We start from the raw sequence: 20710 nt of genomic DNA, 5'->3' as shown, positions 1-20710 counted from the left end.
TTCTGCAGGCAGCGTTTTGGACACCTCAGTGGCAACATTTCATAACTGCTGTATCTAAAACTGTAGACTAAGTCATAATTATGTTGCCATATCTTTATGTAGTTCCGGATGTCTGACCCTACAGATGATGAAACCGCCACCTTGAAATGAATTAGAATCTGTCAATAATAATAATATAATGTAAGTTATTATTAATTATTCTTCATAGTATAATGTGACTTCAGAAATCTTGAATAATCATTCAGGATGGTCAATATGAAGTTGTTGATTGTGAATGTCTGAAAATGAACTAAAACTAAAAAGCAGAAATCAGGTTCATAATGACCGTCTGACGGTTAAATTACCGAGTTTGTCTGGAGCAAAATCATCTTTTAAAATCTGCCGTTTAAATTCACCAGGATTTCAGTTGGTTCAGTTTGGGGGAAACGTCTGAACCCGCCCGAACCCGGAGCCGCAGATAACGCTCCGCTTTCAGCAGCTTATCAGCTGCAGGGCGGGCCAGAACCAGGCAGCCGGGCCAGAACAGAACCAGGCAGCAAGAACAGAACCAGGCAGCCAGAACAGAACCAGGCAGCAAGAACAGAACCAGGCAGCCAGAACAGAACCAGGCAGCAAGAACAGAACCAGGCAGCAAGAACAGAACCAGGCAGCCGGTCCGTTTCCTGTAAAACTCAGAGCATCAACAAACATCTGATTGGTTCTGCAGTGAGGAAGAGGAGGAGGAAGAGCCACAGTGTGTGTGTGTGTTTTGGTGTGATCAGCTGCATGTTTGCTCTCTCAGTCGCTCCGTAAACGTGGAGCAGGAAGTCCAGCAGAACCAGAACTCCCAGAACTCAGGTTGGTTTGGACTTTAACTTCTTAACCAGTTTAGCTCAAATTAGATGCCAGTTTGCCTGTTTAACTGGAACTGGAGACCAGTTAACACTGATCTGTTCTAAACTAATCTTCCAGCTTCTCTCTCTGACATCACAGAGGGCAAAGGTCGCAGAGATCAGAAGATGTGATTATAGATGATTGATCTCCAGTCGATCAGCTGTTTTGAGTTTCAGGTTTCAGCTGGTTGAAGGCGATGAAGGTTAACTAGATGAGATGAAAGGTCTTCCTCTGAAAATAAACCGATGATGATGATGATGGTGATGAAGAAGAGGAGGAGCTTTTATTCTTCATCATCACTTTCACAGACCCACTTTTTGATTCCCTGGTTTCTAATGTGAAACTTTCGTCTGTTTCCATCTCAGAGCCGATTTCAGCCTCCTGTCGGGCTGTTGGTCAGTTGGGTCATCATACTTAGTCCCAGTTAGTCCCAGTTAGTCCCAGTTAGTCCCAGTTAGTCCCAGTAAGTCCCAGTTAGTCCCAGTAAGTCCCAGTTAGTCCCAGTTAGTCCCAGTAAGTCCCAGTTAGTTCCAGTTAGTCCCAGTTAGTCCCAGTCAGTCCCAGTTAGTCCCAGTTAGTCCCAGTTAGTCCCAGTTAGTCCCTGTTAGTCCCAGTTAGTTCCAGTTAGGCCCAGTTAGTCCCCGTTAGTCCCAGTTAGTCCCAGTTAGTCCCAGTTAGTTCCAGTTAGTTCCAGTTAGGCCCAGTTAGTTCCAGTTAGTTCCAGTTAGGCCCAGTTAGTCCCAGTTAGTCTCAGTTAGGCCCAGTTAGGCCCAGTTAGTTCCAGTTAGTTCCAGTTAGGCCCAGTTAGTTCCAGTTAGTTCCAGTTAGTTATAGTTAGGCCCAGTTAGGCCCAGTTAGTTCCAGTTAGTTCCAGTTAGGCCCAGTTAGTCCCAGTTAGTCTCAGTTAGGCCCAGTTAGGCCCAGTTAGTTCCAGTTAGTTCCAGTTAGGCCCAGTTAGTTCCAGTTAGTTCCAGTTAGTTATAGTTAGGCCCAGTTAGGCCCAGTTAGTTCCAGTTAGGCCCAGTTAGTTCCAGTTAGTTATAGTTAGGCCCAGTTAGTCCCAGTTAGTCTCAGTTAGGCCCAGTTAGGCCCAGTTAGTTCCAGTTAGTTCCAGTTAGGCCCAGTTAGTTCCAGTTAGTTATAGTTAGGCCCAGTTAGGCCCAGTTAGTTCCAGTTAGGCCCAGTTAGTTCCAGTTAGGCCCAGTTAGTTCCAGTTAGTTCCAGTTAGTTCCAGTTAGTTATAGTTAGGCCCAGTTAGTTCCAGTTAGTTCCAGTTAGGCCCAGTTAGTTCCAGTTAGTTCCAGTTAGTTCCAGTTAGGCCCAGTTAGTTCCAGTTAGTTCCAGTTAGTTATAGTTAGGCCCAGTTAGGCCCAGTTAGGCCCAGTTAGGCCCAGTTAGTTCCAGTTAGGCCCAGTTAGTTCCAGTTAGTTCCAGTTAGTTCCAGTTAGGCCCAGTTAGTTCCAGTTAGGCCCAGTTAGTTCCAGTTAGGCCCAGTTAGTTCCAGTTAGTTCCAGTTAGTTCCAGTTAGGCCCAGTTAGTTCCAGTTAGTTCCAGTTAGTTATAGTTAGGCCCAGTTAGGCCCAGTTAGGCCCAGTTAGGCCCAGTTAGTTCCAGTTAGGCCCAGTTAGGCCCAGTTAGTTCCAGTTAGTTCCAGTTAGGCCCAGTTAGTTCCAGTTAGTTCCAGTTAGATCCAGTTAGTTATAGTTAGGCCCAGTTAGGCCCAGTTAGTTCCAGTTAGTTATAGTTAGGCCCAGTTAGTTCCAGTTAGGCCCAGTTAGTTCCAGTTAGTTCCAGTTAGTTCCAGTTAGTTCCAGTTAGGCCCAGTTAGGCCCAGTTATCAATCAGTGCATCAAGTTGAACTTATTATTGAAATTAGTTTGAACAGTTTCTCTCTAAGGAAACCCAGCAGTTTGATTCGTCTTTCAGTTGCTGCTGCTCCCGGAACCCGGTTCCGAACGGTTTCAGAATGTGTTGGCCTCTCTGGGTTCTGATCGGGCCGGTTGGACAGAACCTGTCTGTCATCTGATCCGGTGAACCATCGGAGGTGGAAACACCCAGAAAGTCAAACACAGCGAGTCGGACCTGAACACACCCGGTACCTCCTCAGTGTAAACATGAGCTGTTAGAGGTCCGATCAGGATGTAGGAGGTTTTGACCCATTACAGGTCCGATCAGAACACTAAAGGTTCTGACAGAGCCGTCTTTGTGGGTTTGTCCTGAAAGGCGTCATTCGGGTCGGACCCGATTTGCATGCTGCAGGAAACAGAAACAAACTCATTTTCATTTACGGCTGCAAGCTAGCGTCGGGCTGCAGCTCTTCTCTCATAGGAACCAGAACCATCAGAGTTCTGCCGGGCAGAACCCGACCCAAACGCTACGATTCACAGTCTCTCTCCAGAACCTCCTGATTATTTCCAACGTGGCCGACATCTTTAACTAATCTGCTGAACGCGTCAGAACACAGGCTGGTGAGTCACTGTTATCTATGAAAGAAGGTCCAAATGGTTCTGATGGACCCGGCTGAGGCTTCTATATTTACTGCTCTACCGTCGGTTCACCTGTGACCCTCGTTAAGCCAGAACGGTTCTGGAACCTGATCTTTTCTGAAGCACAGTGGATGTTTCGGGTTCTGGTGTCTGTGCAGAACCACGACGAGCAGAACCATTCCAGTAGTAATCTCTGGTTCCGTCCTCACTGAACAGAACCTTCTGGTTCTGATCGAGAAGCTCGGTGCTCAGCTGGTCTTCCTGGTTCCTGTTGGGTTCATTCCAGGGTCGGATCCGGGAATCCTCCATGGCGGCAGTGGGAGCGGAAGCGACCGGGTCGTGGTTCCTGACACCAGAAGTCTTCCTGCTCCTCATCCTCATCATCCTCCTCTCCATCTTCCTCACCACTCTCTGCAGCGACTGCAACAGGTCAGATCTGCAGCCCGAACACAAACATTCTGAGACAGACGCAGTCAGACGCAGACAGACGCAGACAGACGCAGTCAGACCCAGATAGACGCAGACAGACGCAGACAGACGCAGTCAGACGCAGATAGACCCAGATAGACGCAGATAGACGCAGTCAGACCCAGTCAGACCCAGACAGACGCAGATAGACGCAGATAGACCCAGATAGACGCAGATAGACGCAGACAGACGCAGTCAGACCCAGTCAGTAGCAGTCAAACCCAGACAGACCCAGATAGACGCAGTGATGCAGATAGACGCAGTGAGACGCAGTCAGACCCAGACAGATGCAGACAGACGCAGTCAGACCCAGATAGACGCAGACAGACGCAGATAGACGCAGATAGACGCAGTCAGACCCAGATAGACGCAGACAGACGCAGTCAGACCCAGATAGACGCAGACAGACGCAGATAGACGCAGATAGACGCAGTCAGACCCAGATAGACGCAGACAGACGCAGTCAGACCCAGATAGACGCAGATAGACGCAGATAGACGCAGTCAGACCCAGATAGACGCAGATAGACGCAGTCAGACCCAGTCAGACCCAGATAGACGCAGATAGACGCAGTCAGACCCAGATAGACGCAGATAGACGCAGTCAGACCCAGATAGACGCAGACAGACGCAGTCAGACCCAGATAGACGCAGATAGACGCAGTCAGACCCAGATAGACGCAGATAGACGCAGTCAGACCCAGTCAGACCCAGATAGACGCAGATAGACGCAGTCAGACCCAGTCAGACCCAGATAGACGCAGATAGACGCAGTCAGACCCAGTCAGACCCAGATAGACGCAGATAGACGCAGTCAGACCCAGTCAGACCCAGATAGACGCAGATAGACGCAGTCAGACCCAGTCAGACCCAGATAGACGCAGATAGACGCAGACAGACCCAGTCAGACCCAGATAGACGCAGATAGACGCAGACAGACCCAGTCAGACCCAGTCAGACCCAGATAGACGCAGATAGACGCAGACAGACCCAGTCAGACGCAGATAGACGCAGATAGACGCAGTCAGACCCAGATAGACGCAGACAGACGCAGTCAGACCCAGATAGACGCAGACAGACGCAGTCAGACCCAGATAGACGCAGATAGACGCAGATAGACGCAGTCAGACCCAGTCAGACCCAGATAGACGCAGATAGACGCAGTCAGACCCAGTCAGACCCAGATAGACGCAGATAGACGCAGTCAGACCCAGTCAGACCCAGACAGACCCAGATAGACGCAGTCAGATGCAGTCAGACCCAGACAGACGCAGATAGACGCAGATAGACGCAGTCAGACCCAGTCAGACCCAGACAGACGCAGATAGACGCAGTGAGACCCAGTCAGACCCAGACAGACCCAGATAGACGCAGTCAGACGCAGACAGACGCAGACAGACCCAGACAGACGCAGATAGACGCAGTCAGACCCAGTCAGACCCAGATAGACGCAGATAGACGCAGATAGACGCAGTCAGACCCAGTCAGACCCAGATAGACGCAGATAGACGCAGTCAGACCCAGTCAGACCCAGATAGACGCAGATAGACGCAGTCAGACCCAGTCAGACCCAGATAGACGCAGATAGACGCAGTCAGACCCAGTCAGACCCAGATAGACGCAGATAGACGCAGTCAGACCCAGTCAGACCCAGACAGACCCAGATAGACGCAGTCAGATGCAGTCAGACCCAGACAGACGCAGATAGACGCAGATAGACGCAGTCAGACCCAGTCAGACCCAGACAGACGCAGATAGACGCAGTGAGACCCAGTCAGACCCAGACAGACCCAGATAGACGCAGACAGACGCAGACAGACCCAGACAGACGCAGATAGACGCAGTCAGACGCAGACAGACGCAGACAGACCCAGACAGACGCAGTCAGACGCAGTCAGACGCAGTCAGACCCAGTCAGACCCAGACAGACGCAGATAGACGCAGTGAGACCCAGTCAGACCCAGACAGACCCAGATAGACGCAGACAGACGCAGACAGACCCAGACAGACGCAGATAGACGCAGTCAGACGCAGACAGACACAGCTCATAGCAGTGATGGAATCGATGGGGACCGTTTATACCGTTACACAAACGCCAATAATGTAGGTCATTTAGCCTGTCATTAAAATATATGTATATTTTTTCCAGTTATATATGTCGTAAGCTTGCCACCTAAATATTTACATTTTAGGTACATACCTAGCTTGCTAACTAAATATTTAGTTTAGATTTGTGGCATTTATAAATGAATGAACAACATGGTGAAAATAATACATTTTCCTCCATTTTTCCTCTTATGACAGGCTAAATGACCCAAATTATTGCTGTTAATTTGTGACAGTATGACTTTACAAACGGCCCGCCATAGTGGATCAGAACCTTTACCTGAAATCTGGCACCAGAACCAGAATATGTCCATCCATGGCGGTCAGATCTGGAGCAGAGGTGATAATCTGTTTGGGTTTCAGAAACTCGTTTGAGCTCCAGGACTCAAAGACAGAGAAACCGCCGTCAGCTCTCATCCGAGTGGTAAGATCAGCAGAACCGCGGATCGGCTGCAGAACTCCAGCCGGAACCGACTAACCGATGTGTGACCCGGTCTGCAGGTGAAGCTGGAGGAGGTGAAGGAGAACCCGATGATTGGAGAGATCCAGAAGGACGAGAGAGGTGAGCCGTCTGATCCGGAGAAGGTTCTGCAGAATCCGGGGAATCCGGTCCTGTTCAGTTTGGACCTTTTTCTGTTGCAGAGTTTAGTCCTGGAGGAGATCCAGCTGAACCGGTCAGTTCCTCCGAGGGCCAACAGGGGGAGCTGCAGAGCCGCCCAGGTCAGGCTGGTTCTGTGGGCCAAACAGGCTCAGCAGGAAGAGAAACCAGAACCAGAACCAGAACATGCGTTGAAAAATAATTCATTAAATATCCAACTCCCACTGCAGCTCCCAGTATAACCTTCTGATATATTTGCTCATTTAAATTCATGGACAGACTAAATATTTGCATGTCAAATGATGTCAGATTCCCAGAGAGCCCAGCAGCAGAACCAATAAACGGATCAATCCGTTTATTGGTTCTAGAAATATTTACCTGCAGAAGATGGAATCAGTTTGACTTCACTTGCATTAAACATCCGTATTTATGTCGGTTAAAGAACAACGGCTCAGATTAGAGACATGCTGCTTCACTGTAGGAGAAACTGCAACAGGAAACAAATATAAAGACATTTTTATTCTCCCACACATTTGGAAACGCAGCAGCAGATTCACACAAAGGTAGAAAAATATAAACAACAGTAATAAAATTAGTTTGTAGAGTTTCTGTTGCTCACAAATGAGCAGCAGTAAATATTAAGGTTGGAAGCTAAATGTTTAGCTTAGCTAGAGCTAGCTAACTAAATATTTGGTTTGAAACTGTAACATTTATAAGTGAATAAATGTGAAAATACGACTGAACAACGAATCCTGATTTTCTTTTTTTTTTTGGCTAAATAACCCAAATGAATTTTTAACTGTAACTTTACTAACGGTTCTCTGCAATCGGGCCGAAATGAAAATAATACTGCAGCATTTAGGATGCTGTCCTCATATTGTGGGATAATTTAGAAAAGTAAAATGTGCAGCATGTGTATGGATATATATGTGCATAAAAACAACAATAAGCAGTGAAAAAACTGCAGCTAAGAGCAGAATTATAAAACCTGTTGGGTTTGTTGGGGGAAGGATTTGTGGAAACGCCGCTTTGTGCGTCTCGGTCTGCAGTTCAGCAGCAGCTTCACTTCATATTGTTACGTTTCTACAGAACATTGTTAACGTTTAGATTTAGCTGGTTCAGACCTGCCGCTGTGTCATCATGATTCATCACCAGACTACATTTCCCATGATGCCTGTTTTCAGACCCAAACCCCTCAGAGGGAACCTCAGCCCGCGTGCCTCCCTGGAGGAGCCACCTGGTGGCGCCAGAGAGCAGAGGAGGGGCTGAGAGCCCGACAGGGTGGGATAAAGGATGGACTAGGGTTGTTAATGACGTCAGTGTTTTTTTCCCCTTAGACCTGAAAGGCTCCGCCCCTCGAACCTGCGACCACGTCAGAGATGGGCGGGGCCACGGCAGCGAACCGCTGGGACCGACAGCCAATCGGCTGTCAACGCAGCTTCATTACGTCACTCAGTCCGACGAGAGGAACACGGTTTACGCTCGAGTCAGCAAGAAGCTCCGCTTGGCCAACTCACCTGTTCCCACACCTGGGGGGGCGGGGCCACCGCGGGGGGAGGAGCCTGAGGATCAGCGCTCCCCTCCGCGGCCTGACCGGGAAACATGGCGGGAGGACGGAGCAGAATAACCCCAACACCAGGGGGCGCTGTGGCAGCCAGCTGCAGAGAGGAAGAGGAGAATGATGATGACGCCTCATCTGACTTCAAACCGTCTGTTACCATGGAAACGCGAATCTTTAGAAACCATCCTGCATGAAACTTTTGAGTTCTGATTGGTCCGTTACCGATCAGCTGATTGGTCGGTTGTGTTCCGACCCAAACTGGTTCTGATCAGCTGATATCTGCTGCTCGCTTCATGTCCATCCAGAAGGGGGCGCTGCAGGAACAGGAACTGAAATAAAGTTTAAAAGATTTTAAAGATTTCTAAACACAGTGGTACAAAAACAGGAAGATTGATACGTGTTCAGTGTTTTGTTTTTGTCTTTTTATTGGATAAATATAGTTTTAGTTCCCTAAAACTGAAAAAGGTGAAGGTGATGAAATACGAAATATGAGAAATAAAATTATTTGAAAGTCTTCTGCCTGTCTTTGTATTCTTTCCATGAAAAAGAATAATAATATTCTCAAACATTAGTGACGATTTAGAATCAACATTACAAATGATAAAGTTATTAATTTCTCTCTGAAGTTCCAGATTAAATGACTGATTGTTTCTGGAAGCTCGATTTTTAAGTTTCTGATGAAATATTATCGTTTTTCCTCCCAGTAAATTAGGAACAGAAACATGTTGATGAACGACGGAAACATTCATTTATGTTCATCATAAAGTTTCCATATTTCATAGAGACAGAATGAAAACCTGAGTGGATTTCCGTGGATGGCCCACAGGGGGCGCTGCACAGCAACACATCACATTCACTCTATTTTCAATCAAACATATCAGAATAAAATAGTTTGTTTCCTAAATGTTTGATTTTCCTGGAAGTCTGGATCAAAGATAAACTGGAAAATGTTTGTAAACTTCATCTTTTCCGTTTTTTATTCATCTGATTAGTTTTGTTACTAATCTCTCATCAATAAAGATATTTCTCCTGACCTGCTGCACGGGGATTTCATCGATATTTTCTCTGTTTTGGATGACAGAGAATAAAAATGCGAAAATAAAATTCATAATCCTGAATGCTCTGCATACTCGGCTGGATGTTTAATGCTTTTATTGTTTTACAAAAATCAATAATGATCAACAAAATGGGACATTTACTAAAAAACCTTTTGCAAATGGTCCACAATCAGTAAAAACTCATATCTATAACTGCGGCATATTTACGCCGATTCTCTCCTCTGACGACGATCGTCGTAAAAAATCCTCATGTGTTTTATCTGCAGGTTAATAAATAGTTTAATAGCAAAAACATTTAAATTTCCCATAATCATCTATAAAGTCATAAAATAACAATATAAGCAGTGAATTCCAGCTCTCACTACGGCCAGCATTACAGGTTCTGGTTCTGGTTCTGGATCAGCTTCAGGCGCATTGATTCAACCAAGCTGTGCAGAACGGGTCGGCGCCGGCCTGTGAGCCACTTCCTGCTGAGTCAGAGGTCAGCCAGAGGTCAGCTGCAAGACGAGGCAGCGAGTACGTCCATCCGCAGCTGCAGGTCCGGGTCCAGGCCCGGTTCTGGGTTTTGGTCCTGGTTTTGGTCCGGTCTGTACTCAGGTTCTGGTGAAGAAACAAAACGTGTGCAGGGATTCAAACCCAGAACCGTCCTGCTGCCAAAATAAACCACATGGAAACACAGAGAGGCCGGCGTGACCTTTGACCTCACAGCCTGAGCATTAAACGGCTTCAGCAGTAATAAAATTATTGTTATGGTCTTTTCCTCTTTCTCTTTTAACTGCTTACATGCACACGCTGCAGCTTACATAACCATGTTTATGTGTGACTGCAGGTTCCGTCTGATCAAATATGAAGAAGAATAAAAGCTGAACTCTCCAGTCTTTGCCTCACCTGGTTCCGTCCAGACGGAGCTCAGTGGTCCGGCGCTGGACGGTGAATGTAACTCTGGTTCTGATCCGTTTGGATGACATGTACGGCTTCTGACATCTGATCATTTTTCGGCACTAAAGCCTGTTTTCATATATAACCACATCTCATCATTCCTCAAGGTAATTTACACTCAGAGGTTCTGGTCGGGTTCTGAAGCTGGTAAACGGACCTGGTGGAGCACAGAGACAAAATGAATGAACTCCAGCAATAATGATGATAATATATTTTAAAGCCACAAGCATAAGAAGATTTTTTGAAAAAAAACCATCTTATAATTTAGATAAACTACAGAAGCACCATTTTATTTCTATTCTAAGGATTTAAAACAGAAAATGATCAGAAAGGATTTTTATTATTTATTTTATGTAGATTTTGTGGAATAAACTGGAAAAGTTTCAAAAATCTTAAAACTTTGACTGGTTCTTCTTCATTTTCAGCCTAAGTTCTTAAGAACCACATGCGGCCCGGGAACCGCTTGTTGGAGACACAAAGATCAGGATTGGATCAGAACCAGAGACCAGAACCTGGACCTGGACCCAGATCAGGTTCTGACGAGCAGGGCCGAACCTTTATTATCTCAGAGTTTAGGAGCAGCAGGTTCGACTGGGAATCTTCTGGTCCAAATGGACACGTTCAACCGGACCGGTGGGTTCTGATCCATCTGAGGCTGCTGCTCTCAGAGCTTCATGGTTCTGATAGTTTCTGTTTTAATCTGAGGGTCAGAGGGAGTCTGGCTGGTTCTGATTGGACCGGAACCAGTCCCGGTCCAGGAAGCAGCAGAGAAAAGGCGGAATACTCCTTTAAGGCAGCAGCTCACACTCCGCACGTAGCTCACGAGCGCTGCGCGTGTGCGCGTGGGGGAGGGGCGCGCACGCACAACCCAGCACGCGCTCCGCCCCCAACAGCACCGCGCAGCAGCGTTTCCGGCAGCCGGTCATCCTGAGTCAGGAAGGTTCCTGCAGGTTCCGAAGGTTCTGGTTCTGGTTCTGGTTCGGCTCCAGCTCAGAGTTTGAGTCTTGTTCTGACCCTGAAGACACACAGGAGGCTCCGTGCGCAGCTCCTCTCCACCAATCACCGTGCAGCTCGGTGTCACGTGCTCATCTTGTTTACTAGACGGCAGGAAAATAACCCAGAGGCTGATGGGAAAACCAGGAGCGGACCGCAGCCAGGGATCAGGATTCGGTCCAGAGTTCTGCTCTGAGGTTTGGGGGAAAATGGGCTGTTGTTGCCATGGAAACAGATGATGGCGTGATCTATCTATCTATCTATCTATCTATCTATCTATCTATCTATCTATCTATCTATCTATCTGACTAAATCCATTTCTAGCTAAGTAGGTATCTAACTTGTCAACAGGCTAACTAATTAGCTATTTAATTAGCTAGTTAACAAACCTGTTAAACTAATTATGTAACTAACAGCACAGTGTTTTAGGTTATGATCTGTACAGCACATAGTTGTCATTATTGATCTTATTTTTATATATTTTTAACACTTTTTTTGTGTGAACCTACATTCGTCGATGCTGCTGGTACTAACTAACTAACTAACTAACTAACTAGCTAACTAGCTAACTAACAGTTGGTCTATCATCGTGTCACATGGTGTCATCTCTTCACTCTCATCTCAAACTCATTTCTCTCCAGTCTGATCCAGTCCAGGTCTCGGTGGAAGCCAGTTTCTCCCTGTCACTACAAGCACACCCCCCCCCCCCCCCCCTACACACACACACCTCCAAATGCACGTCCTCCCAGTGTCAGTCTCACTGAGCAGCAGAGGATTCCTGGAGCTGCTGCAGCTCCTCTGGTTTGTGTTGGAGCTTCAGACTCTGCAGGTAGGTGCTGCAGCTGCAGCAGCTGCTGCTGCAGCTCCACGTGTTGGAGAAACGCTCTGAGGCTTTCGTTTGCTTCTTCCAGCTGTTTTCTGCTTGTTTTCCTGTTCGATTGGAGCAGAGAAACTTCTGCCTGCAGAGGAAACGCTTCCAAGCTTCAGATTCCTGTTGTTGATGTCAGGCTTTTATTGTGAAGGCCTGTTGGGCTGTGATTGGCTGGCAGCTGCTGGTGGAAATGTGTTTTATGGGGACAACGGTTTCGATGAATCGAGTGGATCAGTTAGCTCGGATGATCGTAACCATGGCGACCTGAAAGACAGCGGCGAGTTGATAAGGCGCTGAAAGTCTGAAGCTTCTGTTCCTTCTGCTCCAGCAGAGCAAGAAGAGGGTTGGTGAAGCTTCAGTGTCACTGTGAGGTCAGAGGTCAGCGGTGTGGTGCTCAGCTCAGTCATCATGGAGTTGACTCAGAGTTGGAATTGTTTGCTCTGGTTCCTCTCTGCGTTAGTCACCAGGCGAAGCTCTTAAAGCTGCAGGAACCTCAGCAGCTCGTTAAACCCGACATGATGTGGAGAAATTCCTGAGCCACTTGATGATGTCACAGCCCCACCTCCAACCGGACCTCCATCCCAACGCCTGTCGATGCGCGTTGCTCAGGGTTACAGCGCCACCTACAGGCCTTCATCTGACCAACGCTGTGCTGCTGATGTTAAACTAGGGCCAGGACTTCAGCCTGCTAATGTAGATTAATTACATAGATTTTGATTTGTTAAAAGGTTTGACACAATTAATCAATTTTTTCTTGTTTGCATACAAAAATACCGAGGCGGAACCTTTGCATTCACGTGTTGCTGGTACAACTGTAAATCTGACGCACAACCACATCGCTAACAGCAGCAGTGGAAGCGGATTCTCTTAATAGCTGCTTCTATGCGATCTGATTGGACGCTGGAAAACACTTCTGTCGTGTTCAAGTTGAGCCAAAAGCAGTTAGCCTATCAGTGAAGCTATGCTAGCCTAAAATAGCATCTCAATGCTAACAGGTAGCAGTTAATGCTAATATCAGCGTCCATAGTCCACATGTCTAAAGAAGCTCCATGAACGATCAGAGGAACCGGAAAGATGAACACTTTGATCTGATCTGACTATAAATATGTTCAACTCCGACTGAGAAAATCTTTTTAAAGTGAAAATGGTTTTTGGTTAAAAGCAATTAATTAATTCCAGACCCTGAAATAAACCGAATTAAATTTTAATTTAGGCTGACTTCTAGTTTATTATTTTAATAGTTCTGTTCATTTTCATGAAGAAACATGGAGAGAAATGTGAACAATAACGTCTAAACAAGATCACACGTTAACTAATCCAGTCTGCTTCTATCTAACCACGGGGCGACCTGTCTGTCTGCTGCTGCTGGTTAACAAACATGTAGAAACACCGAAAGGAGGAGATCGATGTGCCGTACGTCATCCATATTTGGTCGCAGCTTCCTGTGAAGGACTCTAGAAACAAGATGGTTTGTGATATTTTCTTTGCCAGACATGATGCCCAACACTCGTCTGGGAAAACGCTCGCCGTTCGGAGCGCTGGTCGGCCCCGAGACCACCAGGCCCGGCGTCGTCGTGGCAATGGGGCCACAGGGCATCAGCAGGGTCAGAGGTCACAGCAACCTAAAGGTGAGAGGAAATGTCAGAATGATTTCTGTCAGTTCCTGCTGGGCTCTGAACACCTGGCTCCTCTCTCAGGTGTTCTTCCAGTGTGACGACGCAGGCGACCCACGGGCCGCGAATACCTCCTGCGGCAGGTCCGTCTCCACCTGCATCGACGTTCCCAGAAGGTTAGGCTCCGCCCCCTCCGTCTGTCCTTCGCTAGTAAACATCCTCTCACCCATGATGCTCTGCTGCAGCCGCAATGCGCCGCAGGAAGTGGACATGGACGAGCTAATGGCCGCCATGGTGCTGAGCAGCCTGTCCTGCAGCCCGCCGCCGCCACAGGGCTCCGCCCACAAAGACACGACAGGTAAGAAACAACAGAAACACAAAACAAAAGTAATAAAAGTATTTCCTGACTCCCTTCCTGTTTCCTGTTTCAGCTCCTTTGACAGACGGCGGCGCCGTTGAGCTCTCGGTCAGCGGCAGCAGCGGCTACTGGAGCGTCGATCCCAAAAGCCCCGCCCCTTCCTCACCAACAGACGAAGCCAGAGGCGGGTCGGCCACGCCCCCTGACGAGGGCTTGGACATGGAGCTTGACCAGGTTCTGTTTGAAGAACCGGCGCCACGGAAACGCAGGGTGAGCATAACCAGGAAGTAGCAACAGATGGACAAACATGACGATAGGGACGTGCTGTGGTGGCGCAGGGGTTGAGCACAACCCACATAAGGAGGCCTTAGTCCTCGACGCGGCTGTCGCAGGTTCGATTCCCGGCCTGACCTTTGCTGCATGTCTTCCCCTTTCTCTCATTAACTTTCCTGTCAATTAACTATCAAATAAAGGCCACTAGAGCCAATAAAAACCTTTAAAAAAAACAAAAACATGATGATTAGAAGGGGTGGCGGTCAGACGGCGGTCAGACGGTGATGGTGCGTTTTCTTCCACAGAATTCACTGAAGGCGGCGTTCCGCTGCCTGTGGCCGGCCTGCGGGAAGGTTCTGACGTCGGTGGTGGGAATCAAACGTCACATCAGGACGGTTCACCTGTGGTAAGGCCCAGCTGTCAAGCCACCAGAACTGACGTCAACAAATGATTGATTGTTGACCTTTGACCTCTGTGTTTCAGCCACGGCGGCGAACACGAGCGATGCTCTCGCAGCGAGGAAGACTTTTACTACTGCGAGATCAACCAATGGGAGGAGCCGCACTGTCAGTCTCCTCCCTCTGCTCCCCCGCCGCCGCCCCCCTCCCCTCCCATCGGCAGCGCACTGAGCCGCTCTGCACCTTCACCCTGCAGCAGCTTCTGGCAGGTCCAATCAGAGCACTCCTACCAGGTAGGCGGGGCTTATCACAGGGAGTCACATGACTGACAATTCGTTAACGAGTGATCGTTTGTTTTTTGAGCCTGAGAAATCAATAAATAGATATTCACCCTGAAGTTGCTGCAGCTGGTTCATATCTTTTGTTATTAAAATAATTTAATATGCCATCTTTGCTTTAGGCTCCGCCCCCAAGTCAGGTGGTTTCACAAGCAGCTTCCTGTCTTTTGACGGCCCCGCCCACCACATGCAGCAGACAGGTAAATCCCTGAAAACTACCAGCTGTTTCCTGGGAAACATGAAGTTGATCCGGTTCTGGTTCTAAAGCTGTGTCAGTCCGTCCACATCCAGAACCAGAACCAGAACCTCCCATAGCTTCTTCTTCTGCCACGGTTTCATGTTCTGTGTTCTTCAACTTTAAATTTATTCTTTTGATTTGCTGTGAACTTTGACCTCCCGACCTGAGCAGTGCAGGGAGCTGCTGCTCTTCTTCCTGATGCCTTCAGGTTATTTACCGGTGCAGCGCTGCCCCTGCTGGCCGGCAGGTGGAACTGCAGCAGAGGCAGCAGCTCAGGTCATTTCTGCCTGACCTTTGACCTCTGTGTCGTTTCCAGGGAGCGACGTTCCGGGTCCGGTCGGTCAGCGTGGGAGAGCAGTGGCTGCAGCAGCACAGCGCCCACTGCAGGTCGGTGTTTCTGTGTAGTGTTGTCCCCTCGGTGGCCTCCGGGGGCGCTCTGACCGCTGTGTGTCTGATCTTCAGGCGGATTCGGAGCGAGGCCAAGAAGTGTCGGAAAGTTTACGGCATCGAGCACCGAGAGCTGTGGTGCACAGCCTGCCGCTGGAAGAAAGCCTGCCAGCGCTTCCTGGACTGATTCCAGGAGATTCCAGTCCATGTTTTCCTTCAGCCTTTATTTGATGATGATGTTCTGCATGGAGCAGTGAGGTGCAGACCTTCATCCTGCATGTTTCCAGGCTGCTGGGTCATCTCAGGTCGGGTCAGGGAGGAGGATGAACACGGCCAAATATTTTTAATTTCAGCTGCAGTTTATTCAGTGATCCAGCCAATAGGAAGCCAGCACTTATGAGGAGGCGTGGCCTCCCAGTCCTCCGAGTTCTCCAGACAAACCTGGAGGTCGTCCAAGGTGCTACTCGTTCGGAGGTCCGAACCCGGTTCCTCAAACGGACATTAGGTCCGTTTGTTTTTCTACATTATGTAAATATTGATGTTGTAATAAAGCAGTAAAACTTGAACTGCTTCAGAAATTGATTGGGATAGTTTTGTCGTATGAGAAAAATATGAAAAAATATTCTCTGCTTATTTTTTAGCTAACAGTATTCATAGGGCCATAAACACAAATACTGTTTTTCGGACACATCAGAAGCAGGAGCTTAAACTCTGATTTATAACGGTAAACTTAACAGTCACTGAATTTCATCTCTGATATTTATTGATTATCTGGAGGAACAAACTGGAGAAAATAGTAAAAATTTTATTTCCTATCCACCTTCTTCCTAGCCCCCATAAGACTTTGCGTGATTTATGGGCGCGACTTCCGCCGCAAACCGGAACCGCTATTTGTTTACATGTTAGCAACTCGCTAACCGGCTTTCGTCAGAGCTTTTAGGCTACAAAATATGTGGGAACACCAGCTATCAAAGCTTAAATGTGACAATATTGTTTTACAGCTATTGCGGGGAGGGATGGCAACTTGAAGAAATGGCCGCATTTCTTCAAATCTCACTAGCATAGTTAGCTACTAGCATAGTTAGCTACTAGCATAGTTAGCTACCCGCACTAGCATAGTTAGCTCCTTCACTGACTCAGTTGCTTCGGATGTAGATGCGGGTTTTCTTCTGTTGGTTTTCTATCCACACAATGAAATGAGCATGTAAAGCATTTTGGGTTCTCTGTTCAGGTTTAGAACTTTTAGCCAAATTCTTTTTGTTTCCTTATCTGTCGGTAGGCGATGAAAACCACCGCTTTTGTTTTGGGAGCCTTTCAAGACACACCTGTTGCTGCCACTGATTAAACTTGGTCTGATTATTAAAGTACAGCCACAAACAGCACAACAGTTACTGAGCTCCGCCAGGACAGACACTTTCCAGTGGCAAGTTGTTCTCTATAACAGGTTAATGTGTGATTCGGTTCGGGTCCAGTGGGGAGATTCTTCGTATTACGGTCTGATGCGCAGCAGCTGCGGTCATTTCTCCGCTGATTTGCAGCGACACTCAGCACCGGAGAACCTCGAGGTTCTGGTTGTGATGGATTAAATAAACCCAGATATTTTACTATTATGTAGTTCTGGTGTTTTATACTATCGGCACAAACCTGCAGCTCAGATCTCTGACCAGCTTCTCTGCTTTTCTCTTTATTACTGTCAGTTCTTCAGAGAAACGAGCTGCTAATTCAGGTCACTCCGTAACAAAACTTAGCGATCGTGTTCCTGTCGCTCCCTGTGATTAAACGCACAATTACGATCATCTGTACTGAGCAGCTCTGTGATAGCAGACGGTGTGTCCGTGAACAAGTTTTACTAAATATTGTACTGTAACCTAAAAGAGAGCTGTAACTTCTATCATGAATATAGATTAGCAAAAAACCCTACAAATCACAATGAAATACTGCTACTTCCGGTGGGCGCCGGAAGTAAGACCCTTGATCCTTTCCTCAGTAAGCCTCCCAGGAGTAAGGTGGATAAATCTGTTAGCTTTTTATTTAACATTAAGACAACAACAAATCGCAATTTTTATAAGAATTTTTTTCCTGATAAATAATATGACAATGCTCACCCCAACCCAGAACCAAGCAGAACCTAACAGAACCACACAGCCGACTCTAGCGTTAAAGACGAGGAGCCAACAGTCTGCAGCAGCTTTCCATCAACTTTTATTATTAAAGATGATTCAACAAATTGAACACACTTCTCCTGATGGGAATAAAAAACACACACACACACTCTCTCACTCACATACACACGCCCACACACACAGGTGTAATTGTGCTGTATAAGTTATCTGTACAGTCCAGCCGATGGAGGATCACTCTGCAGCGTTGGAGCCCGAATCTGAGGAGGGGAGACAGGAAAACGTTACAGCAGAACCAAACAGTCTGACTACAGTCCCGAATCACGCAGTGTCCCGGCATCCTGGGTCACGGGACGCCGTCAGGGAGACGCACTCGGTCACGAGGACATATGGAGCAGGACTCCGCCTGCTGGTTTAACCTGGTACTGCAGCTGTTATTGGACCTGCTGTTGTAGTGGTTCTGATAGAATTTTCAGGTCTGGTAGAAAGGACCGGGCTTAATGTCAGACTTCCTCTGAAGCCGACCCGTCTAGTTTCAGTCGCTGAGCGGGTCGGGTCCAGCTGAGGTTCTGCTGCTGCTAACCTGCAGCTGATCTGGGTTCCGGACTCTTTCTCAGGTTCTGTTGCGGTTCTGCTCGGACTCACTCTTTCCGTCGCAGGCGACGATCTTCACCTTGTCGACCTTGACCAGCTCTGTGACCTCCCTGAACTCCACGTCGTTCAGAACGAAGGTCCAAACGTTGTCGCAGAACCGGTAGGTGTTCAGAGAACCCTGAAGAGAAACAGGAGGCCCGGTTCAGACCTGGTACTGGTTCCAGGCCAGACACACAGGAGCGTAGACTCACCCTGAAGTTGACCCGGTTCCGGACCCGGCTGGCCAGTGCTGCGTTGATGGCTTTATCGAACTGAAGGAGAACCTGCAGGGCCAGCTGGGGGGTGATCTGCTGGGTCTGAGCACACAGAGCAGAACCATCAGAACCGTCTGGGAGCATCAGAACCGTCTGAGGACATCTGGGTCAGGAAGATTTGCTCGTTCCAGAACAAGATCTGCTCTTCAACTTTCATCTGACTTTTATTCTGCTGGAAAAACAGATCATCACAGAACCTGCAGCTACTGACAGACTACAAAATAGAAAAGAATGAAATTCAGAAATTAAAGTAAATACTCAGGGGAAAAAAATGTCAAAATTCAGAGGGGGAAAAAAACGTAAAATTAAAAAGTCAGAATCTAAAGAGAATAAGGGGGGGAATGTCGAAATTCAGAGAGTAAAAAATTAAATTCAAAAGCTGAAATGAGAAGTAAAAATTCATAGAAAAAAATATTCTGAAAAAAAAAAACACTGTCAAAACCCGGAGAGAAAAAAGTCAGAATTAGAAAAATGCCAGGACTCTGGAGATAAAAGTCAGAAAAACATTTCAAAATTTAAAAAAAATTCTACATCTATTTTTCTTTTAGTGGCCCTAGTCGTCTTCCGTAGCCACGGGTTTATTTTACGGCTGAAAACAGGGCAGAGGTCTGCAGATCTAGAGTATCTGAAGGGGAGCTGGACGGCCTCTGATCGCTGGTGATTGACTGGAGCGCATTGCATCATGGGACTTGTAGTTTTCTTAACATAGCCGGCACAGCTTCATGCTGTTGGCTCATTTATCAGTGAAGAAGCAAAGGTCCAGATTTGGAACCCAACTATGAAGATAAAGACAGAAAATCCGGGCGGCCTAAAGAATTTCTTAGGCATACACAGTGATAATAGTCCGGTCCCGATGGACCCGAACTGATCCGAAGCCGATAAAACAGAACTTCTAGGAGTATAACCTGTTTGCTATTAATAACAGAATCTGACCAACAAACTGAGGTTTGACCCGGATCTGTCTCAATTAGTCTCAGATTTATTCCAAAAACACCAAAATGGAGCTTTTGAGCCGAACCGGACCACAGCAGTGGAGTTCATGGTACCAGTTTCAAATCAGTTCAACATTAATTGGTTTAAATCCAGTTCGGACGTTATTTTCTGGGTCACTGTCAACAGATCTAAATCATTCGACGGACCGGTTCTGACCCAGAACATAGCGAGATCAGCCGAGGCTAACAGCTAACTAGCTGCTCCAGCTCCGGACCGACATCCGGACCTTCCCCCCGCCGCGGTTCGGTGAGTTCGCTCGGTGTCACCTGGATGAGCTCGTCCAGACTCTCCTGGAGGCTGTTCCCCAGCGTGGTGTTCCGGTACAGCTGGTAGGCCATGGTTCTCTGGTTCTGACTGCACTAAACCGAACCTCACAGAACGAGCTAGCTTCTGCATCCACCGCTAACTAGCTTCCGCCTAAACCTTTCACAATAAACGCAGTTGAAAGAAAGACGGTCGTTCCGAGCTTTTCAAAATAAAACCGGAATCTGAGCAGGTAAATTCAGCAGCTTTTTCCTGTAGTTCGGAGGATCTTATTGGTCCTGGATCCGTTATATCTGTGAGGACATTTCATTTCATGACTTTATAAAATTTTATATATATATATATATATATATATATATATATATATATATATATATATATATATATATATGTGTGTGTGTGTGTATTGTGCTTGCTGGGATCCGCCGGTAGGTGGCAGTATAATACAGGCCAGTTATTTCCCGTTTGCTGCTCTGGTTCTTTGTTGGTGCGGACTGGATGTGATGAGAAAAGGGGAATAAACCAAGAGGGGTTAAAATGTGAGGAAAACCCAGAAAAATGATCAGCTCAGACCAGAAATTATGTATGTCTGAGGAAATTTGTGAAAAAATTATTTTTTTGTTAACTTTAATTTTCTAGTTTAGGTTAAATCCAGAGAAAAACTTTCAAACTGAAATTAATTTTAATAAACTTATGGAAATATATCATAAACATTTTATATACCTGATGGATCTAATCTCTGCTGCTTTAAGATTATTTTCTTAATTTTAATTTCTGTAAAAGCCTCATTTGCTGAGCGGATGATGATAATCAGGAAGTGGACTGAGGGAAGGTTTTCCTCTCTGCTCCGTCACGCAGCTTCCTTTCA

General features: G+C 47.0%; 3 protein-coding genes across 8 annotated transcripts; 2 read left to right on the top strand and 1 right to left on the bottom strand.

Moving 5' to 3' along the window:
* The first annotated feature begins 584 nt into the window (after positions 1 to 584).
* LOC116719226 (uncharacterized) lies at positions 585 to 8605 on the top strand. 2 transcript variants are annotated; one of them, XM_032561709.1, is made up of 6 exons: positions 585 to 837; positions 3646 to 3788; positions 6296 to 6356; positions 6434 to 6494; positions 6575 to 6652; positions 7868 to 8605. In XM_032561709.1, exons 2-6 carry the CDS (start codon positions 3667 to 3669, stop codon positions 8155 to 8157), a joined length of 612 nt encoding a protein of 203 aa, XP_032417600.1. In that variant the 5' UTR covers positions 585 to 837; positions 3646 to 3666; the 3' UTR covers positions 8158 to 8605. The 2 variants fall into 2 exon arrangements, with proteins under 2 accessions (XP_032417600.1, XP_032417601.1); XM_032561710.1 differs by lacking the exon at positions 585 to 837 and adding an exon at positions 2770 to 3341.
* A 2481-nt stretch (positions 8606 to 11086) lies between these two features.
* Positions 11087 to 16123, top strand: LOC116719217 (zinc finger protein 395-like). Of its 4 annotated transcripts, none has more exons than XM_032561693.1 (10): positions 11087 to 11278; positions 13444 to 13580; positions 13650 to 13741; positions 13811 to 13923; positions 13997 to 14193; positions 14502 to 14602; positions 14680 to 14887; positions 15055 to 15132; positions 15487 to 15557; positions 15633 to 16123. In XM_032561693.1, the coding sequence occupies exons 2-10, from the start codon at positions 13446 to 13448 to the stop codon at positions 15742 to 15744; spliced, it is 1107 nt and encodes a 368-aa protein (XP_032417584.1). In that variant the 5' UTR covers positions 11087 to 11278; positions 13444 to 13445; the 3' UTR covers positions 15745 to 16123. The 4 variants fall into 4 exon arrangements, with proteins under 4 accessions (XP_032417584.1, XP_032417586.1, XP_032417582.1 ...); XM_032561691.1 differs by lacking the exon at positions 11087 to 11278 and adding an exon at positions 11369 to 11910; XM_032561692.1 differs by lacking the exon at positions 11087 to 11278 and adding an exon at positions 11924 to 13348 and having other exon boundaries at positions 13379 to 13580.
* A 1618-nt stretch (positions 16124 to 17741) lies between these two features.
* On the bottom strand, positions 17742 to 20014 carry LOC116719233 (transcription initiation factor IIA subunit 2). Of its 2 annotated transcripts, none has more exons than XM_032561718.1 (4): positions 19845 to 20014; positions 18523 to 18627; positions 18261 to 18449; positions 17742 to 17937 (listed from the first exon to the last, which is right to left on the bottom strand). In XM_032561718.1, exons 1-3 carry the CDS (start codon positions 19914 to 19916, stop codon positions 18291 to 18293), a joined length of 336 nt encoding a protein of 111 aa, XP_032417609.1. In that variant the 5' UTR covers positions 19917 to 20014; the 3' UTR covers positions 17742 to 17937; positions 18261 to 18290. The 2 variants fall into 2 exon arrangements, with proteins under 2 accessions (XP_032417609.1, XP_032417610.1); XM_032561719.1 differs by having other exon boundaries at positions 18323 to 18449.
* Positions 20015 to 20710: the final 696 nt, after the last annotated feature.

This window comes from Xiphophorus hellerii, chromosome 4, assembly GCF_003331165.1.
Source record: "Xiphophorus hellerii strain 12219 chromosome 4, Xiphophorus_hellerii-4.1, whole genome shotgun sequence".
NCBI lineage: Eukaryota > Metazoa > Chordata > Actinopteri > Cyprinodontiformes > Poeciliidae > Xiphophorus > Xiphophorus hellerii.
This window is presented reverse-complemented; position numbering and strand designations above follow the sequence as displayed.

Excerpts from the sequence above, each read along its gene's own strand:
- LOC116719226 (XM_032561709.1), top strand. The coding sequence starts at position 3,667 with ATGGCGGCAGTGGGAGCGGAAGCGACCGGGTCGTGGTTCCTGACACCA. Across the intron at positions 3,789-6,295 it reads CTCTGCAGCGACTGCAACAG|AAACTCGTTTGAGCTCCAGG; the intron begins GTCAGATCTGCA and ends TTTGGGTTTCAG. Across the intron at positions 6,357-6,433 it reads CGTCAGCTCTCATCCGAGTG|GTGAAGCTGGAGGAGGTGAA; the intron begins GTAAGATCAGCA and ends CCCGGTCTGCAG.
- LOC116719217 (XM_032561693.1), top strand. The coding sequence starts at position 13,446 with ATGATGCCCAACACTCGTCTGGGAAAACGCTCGCCGTTCGGAGCGCTG. Across the intron at positions 13,924-13,996 it reads CGCCCACAAAGACACGACAG|CTCCTTTGACAGACGGCGGC; the intron begins GTAAGAAACAAC and ends TTCCTGTTTCAG. Across the intron at positions 14,888-15,054 it reads AATCAGAGCACTCCTACCAG|GCTCCGCCCCCAAGTCAGGT; the intron begins GTAGGCGGGGCT and ends TCTTTGCTTTAG.
- LOC116719233 (XM_032561718.1), bottom strand. The coding sequence starts at position 19,916 with ATGGCCTACCAGCTGTACCGGAACACCACGCTGGGGAACAGCCTCCAG. Across the intron at positions 18,628-19,844 it reads GTCTGGACGAGCTCATCCAG|ACCCAGCAGATCACCCCCCA; the intron begins GTGACACCGAGC and ends CTGTGTGCTCAG. Across the intron at positions 18,450-18,522 it reads GGAACCGGGTCAACTTCAGG|GGTTCTCTGAACACCTACCG; the intron begins GTGAGTCTACGC and ends GTTTCTCTTCAG.